General features: G+C 29.8%; 1 protein-coding gene across 1 annotated transcript in view; it reads left to right on the forward strand.

Annotated features, from left to right (window-relative positions):
- The first annotated feature begins 3566 nt into the window (after window positions 1–3566).
- The window catches only part of LOC108684543 (gephyrin-like), an 8113-nt gene continuing 5498 nt past the window's right edge, over window positions 3567–6181 (forward strand). The window contains 9 exon segments of the mRNA XM_018188921.1: window positions 3567–3744; window positions 3972–4016; window positions 4104–4198; window positions 4200–4243; window positions 4327–4599; window positions 4713–4846; window positions 4939–5129; window positions 5205–5367; window positions 5370–5423. Coding sequence (XP_018044410.1) covers window positions 3567–3744; window positions 3972–4016; window positions 4104–4198; window positions 4200–4243; window positions 4327–4599; window positions 4713–4846; window positions 4939–5129; window positions 5205–5367; window positions 5370–5423 — 1177 coding nt within the window.

Below are 6181 nucleotides of genomic sequence, written 5' to 3' on the forward strand. Positions count from 1 at the left end.
TTGTTTGATCGAGGGTGCGGATGAAAACGAAAAGCTCTGTGTGTATTTCCTTGATATTCTCAGCTATCTCAGCTTTCCTTAATCAAAAGCTCCATGAGTGTGACTAAAGGATATTCGGTTATCATAGGCAATTCAGTCTATATAGATAACGTCGCCGTTATCAATCAAGTATTAGCATGTAAATTATCTTTCAAGTGACATAGTGATTGTCTTCAGAAAATATTAATATTAAAATATTAATATTCTATAATAGGATAATAGAGAGAAAAATAGGAATCTCGCAATTAATCGAGAATTCTTACGGTCTTCACAAAAAGTAAAACGGTATTTTTTAACTGAATTATGAAATTATTGAATTGAAACAAAAATTCATAGCGCTATGAACTTTCGTTTCAATCTGATATTTTCCTAATAAAATGAAGCGTCTAGTAAATCATTCCCTCTAAGATCTGCAGATCTTTGTATACATGCGCACCCTCCATCATCGATGCACCTAAATGCCTAAAGAATTTTATCAAATTTTATCAACGTAGTGCGTGATCAACGACGATCATTACGATCATCCACGCGACAACGATGCTATCGGTTTTTCCTATCCTCGAAAACGACGACGCGGCTGAGAAACGCACGTAACTATATTCTCATTCCTCCAATTTGATGTATATTTGCATGTAAATATCTCTCTACACTTATCAGATCGGGAAAAAAGAAAAAAAGAAAAAAGAAGAAGAAACAGAATCCTCACCGTAATTATGCTTACGACTGAGATTAAGAAAGAAGGGCATCTTAGTGTAATTACTCCGTGAACACAATAAAAATATAGAGTTGAAGTCTGTCAATTCGTGACACATTATAAATTCTAAACCTGTGATTTTATCGAATCTAACTTTAGGAGTTTTAGCTTTAATGTTCTTGGTAGAATGGCAGATATGTACATATCTGTACTCTATATATGCAATCCGATTCATTCTCGGTTTACGAACATATCGTATTGCACGTTCCGTTGTAATCAACAACAAGAGCAGAAACCCGATCATTAATCCTTAATCAGTATGGTAAAGTTATGCATTTGATATGGCGAGGTCACGGATAATTAACTCTTGAATCCCTCATTGGATCCTTGCTAAATTCATTAAATTGAGATTTTGAATATAAGAGAACGTGGTGATTACACACATAAAAACATGTACAGAAAAAAATATATTTTCATAATTTATTTGTTTTAATTATAACACTTGGAACGAAGATAGAGAAAAAGAGAGGGAAAAAGAGAGAGAGAGAGAGAGAGAGAGAGAGAGAGAGAGAGAGAGAGAGAGAGAGAGCGCGAGAGAAACATAAATATTAATCTCATATATTTACTCGAATAGATTTTTTTACGATCCCAAGGGGAATACAAGAATTCAAAAACTTTGAAAATATAATTACATATTTTTAAATTAGAGGAAAATAGAAACAAAAGATGAATAAGAAAGATTCGATGAGAGATCAGCTAATAATCAGCTTAACCAAGCAACATTCTTGATTAATAGCATATCTTAATATATCCATAATTCGTCGCTGCTGTTGTAACTAGATGTAAGTCGCTTTTAGAACTACTCGCTTAAGGACCCATTGTGCTGGTTAAGGATTAAAATATATTTTTTCAAGCAATTAACTATTGTAATTAAAAGTGTGAGTGTGCATGTGCGATTTCAATGTCGCATTGAGAGGATAAAGGATACGACAACGGAGAGCAGGTACCTTTTATTTACATTAAAAACTTTATAACCGATCCTTCTTGTAGATAGTCCCAAAGTGGAACTAACCTTTTTATTAAATAAATTCTATCACACGTCCTGTACCAACTTGATTTACGATAATTAAAATATAAAAATTGAAAATAATGCAACTTTGTAATCATAAAAGTTTTACTACCGCACGGTCCGATCCCTATACCATTTTATAATTTCACATTATATATATTATATATTGTAGTAAAAAGAAATCCATTATTTTTGCATAAAATTGAATGGAAAAATAATGGATTTCTTTTTACTATACCTAATATAAGCTATAAGAAAATGCATGTGCATACTTCTGAATATAATTTCAATAAAAGAAAAATATTAAAGATTTATTGAGACAATGTCTTCAAATTGATAATATGAACAAAAAGATAGCAATTTATAATGAGAAAAATTAATTAAAAGAAACTGTAATTAAAAGGAACTGTAGAATGATTTTTCATACGCAACGCTTCGATATACTATATTATTGATTAAATTATGTACATAAATTAAAACATAATAACTTATCCACGAGATAAATCTGCAACTAATTTATTATTTCACAAAATAATTTTTTAATATCATTCTGATAAAAACGAAAAATATTTGATATACTGATCGATATTTTAATACACAAAATACGAACTTTTCTCAAAACTAACTCGATTGAATTGTTTTTAGTAACAAACTCTTTGACAATTTAAAGTCGATTTCTTTATGCGTGATGACAAATATGTCGCGCACGCACGCACGCATACACACGTCTTATCTTCGAGTATCTTTGATTATTAATAATTTTTTTTGTATATTAATAATATTAACATACACATGACATCGTGTATATCTCTTAAAAATATTATAATAATTTTATATTTTAATTGTGTGTGCTTATATAGTAATGGAAAACAATAATAATGACTCATTAAATACTCAAATCCCTTCGCTATTAAGTGTATAAGACAACTGCATTCTATCAAAGTTTCGAAGTGTGACAAACAAAAAATAAAGGTAATTTTTATAGATAAATTTTTAAGTATCTTTTTCGCAGCACGCATAAATACATAAATTTGTATAATTTGTATAATTTATGTTTTATATATATAGAAGCAATTAATTTCTTTATGTGATAAAAATGAAGATGATATTATTTTAATGGGCAATACTATGGCTTTCTTGTCGTTGAGTGATGTTACATATAAGATAATTGAAGAAATTATTGATAAAAATATCTCGGAAAATATAAATATATGGATATCAAAGCTAATGGAAAAAAGAAATGAAGACTAACGCACTTATTTAATCGATAAAATTTTCAATTATTTTGCAATTTTTAATATTATAGTTTTATAGTATCAATAGTTCTTAGATTTATATGTGGTATACTAAAGCAAACATTTATCATCAATATGTGCGGCTCCTATGCAACCGCAATGATAAGTTTGAAGAAAAATCATGAAGTGATAAAAGAAATACAGTATTTGATGCTTAACGAATATGAAACGAATCGTGATAGTTCTAATGAATGTAGTTCTAATGAGTTATAAACGATACTGATGACAGTTATGATAACTTAACTTTATATAATATTTCCAAAGAAGAAATGGTAAAATATTTTCCACATTCGCAAGCAATAAAATAAATTTTTGCGAGGCTGCGTATATGCAAATAGTAACTGATTTTCTTTACAGGAAGAGAATTTATTATTATAAGAAACAAAAGCAAAATGTTATAATATCGAAAGAAGCAATACGTATAATACAGATTACGATACGTGATACTAATGACTATATAAGAGAAAAAATGAAAACAAATGACGCCTATGGCAGAATAATGGTTAAAAATGTACATTCCCCCGTAAACATGCCGTCTTACAAGACTTCCACTAAACATGGATACGTGGTGTTGGCCAACGATGGGAAAGATGTAAGGAAAGTGTTGAAAGCACAAGTCACGGAAAGGGCAGCCAAAATCTGTTTAATGCATGATGGTTAGCATGATTTCGTTTATTATATTATAGCACGTGGGTGGGATTCTTAATTTTTTTACATTATCTAGAAAGAATAAAAGTGAATTAGAGATCACGAGAAGTGAATTGTGTGGAAATAATAATTCTATCTATTAAATTATTAATTGATTAAATTAGTCGGAATTCAAACAACGAAGCTAGATTTTTACAAAATCATCTTTTTTCACTATGATAAAATTTTTGTCATACCTGCGTACGTGTAAGAAGTGGAGATCCCAATGATAAAAATGATAAAAATAATTACAACTGTAAATTAAGCTTGCTTAATTACAGTAAAGAATTTATTATTGCGATTCTTTTATGCGCGATTGCAGGAGCAAATACGATTATAACGCCAGAGAATATAAAGGTATTGGACGATAATGAGGACGATTATTTTAATATCGACAAGGAATACGAAATTGAGTTGCCCCAGAATCTTGGTTGCCCCAGAAATAAATAAGAACATCAGGTATACGACGAAAATAGTTCGATGTCATTTAATACACCTCTTAAAACATGATTTGTTTTATTATCACAAAACAATTGTTAAAGAAACGCTAGAAACGAAATAAAGTGTTCTCAACTCATTGTACCAAAGTTCACTTGTCTCGGACAAGCGGAATTGGGTATTTTGACATTATGTAGCCTCGATATAATTCCAGTCACTGAACTTCCATCTATAGGTCTGCTACCTATCAGTAGCGAATTGGAAGAACCTGAAAATTTAACTTTAGGACGAATCTATGAAAGCAATAGAGTAACTCTGACCTCATTATTAAAAAAGAATGGATACAATCCCATCGACTTCGGAATTTCTGCTTACAAGTGCATTTAAAATTCATTGTTCCTCTAACTACTATAATACACGATTTGATTTATAATATCGTCGAAAAATTAATATCGTTGTAGCTCTTAATTTAACGATCATGTTCTTCCAGATTGAACGCAATAAGAAAAAGAATCGAAGACGCTTTGGACAAAGTAGATGTACTTGTAATAATGGGCCATTCAAACAACAAAGATATATTAAAATCAATTTTAAGGGAATATTTTAACGCTATGATACATTTCAGTATGTCCTTCCTCCTTATATATTAATCGTCGGTGTAATATACTACTGATGTAACACGTCCCTTTATTTGAGCATTGTTCTTTCTCTTTCAGGTCTCTTGAACATGAAACCAGGAAAATCGACAACGTTTGCTTCGTGCATATACAATTATAAGAAAAAGTTTTTCCTGCGCATGTCGGCAAATCCGACAACAGTTCCCATTGTCGCGCACATAGTGCTTCTACCACTTCTAAACACGATGCATGGCAATTTCTTCAAAGAGCCTATCATTCTGCAGACTTGCGTAAGACTTATCTTCTCTCATCACACATATAGCAAGAGATGTATTTATTAATACGACGCCGTCGTAACTTTATAGATGAATAATTACGAGTTGCATTTGCGTCCGAAATTTTCATGGACGATTGTACAATGAACAGAGGAAGAGATGTTTCCAAGGGCTTATTGCTCAAAAAATCGACATTAAGATATAATGAAATATCAAAAAGCTAATGCATTTTTAATGTTGCCGCGCACATGATACCGAAATTAAACACAGCATTTGTATCAGAAATGTTCTCGGCTGAAAATAATTTTCGCTGAAATATCTCCATGTATTCCTGCCCAGCAAACGAGAATGGATTGAAATGAATTGAAATGGATTCAGATTTTCAGAAATATTTATTCACGAATGTTAAAATGAATGCTTTTCAATCCTGCATTTTTATTCATTTATAGGATTATGCATGGAGCATATGCCTTTCAATCTAAAAATAATATTAGCTTTTTCTGTGCATGTGAATACTGTTCAATTCAAAATGTTGAATGTAGCAAATTTTTTAAATGCAGTTTTTCAATCCAATTGCATCCAATTGAATCCAATTGAATCTAATTGAATCCAATTGAATCTAATTGAATCCAATTAAATCCAAAAAAGAACATTCATTATTTAAAATACGCATTCGGATAGAAAAAAATTTCAATCCATTTTAATCCATTTTCATTTACTGGGTGATCGACCAACAAAACATTCGCATACATTTGCGTTGTTATTTAATTATATTACATTGGACTTACTTATATTATATTGTATTTAATTATATTACAACAAATTATAATTATAATGATATACATTATAATTATATACATTTAAGTTATATTCCCGGTAAAAAATTTTGTATACATTAATATGTATAAATATTTATAAACATATATAATCATATATGAAATATGTCCATACATATTCATACATTTTTCTTTTGAAAATTACTTTTTAATGTAATAGAAATAACATTAAAGTGAAAACATAAAAGATAATTAAAGGAATAATTTTTGCATTGTTTGTTTTAGAAAAAA

The sequence above is a fragment of the Atta colombica genome, unplaced genomic scaffold (genome assembly GCF_001594045.1).
Source record: "Atta colombica isolate Treedump-2 unplaced genomic scaffold, Acol1.0 scaffold100, whole genome shotgun sequence".
Taxonomy (NCBI): domain Eukaryota; kingdom Metazoa; phylum Arthropoda; class Insecta; order Hymenoptera; family Formicidae; genus Atta; species Atta colombica.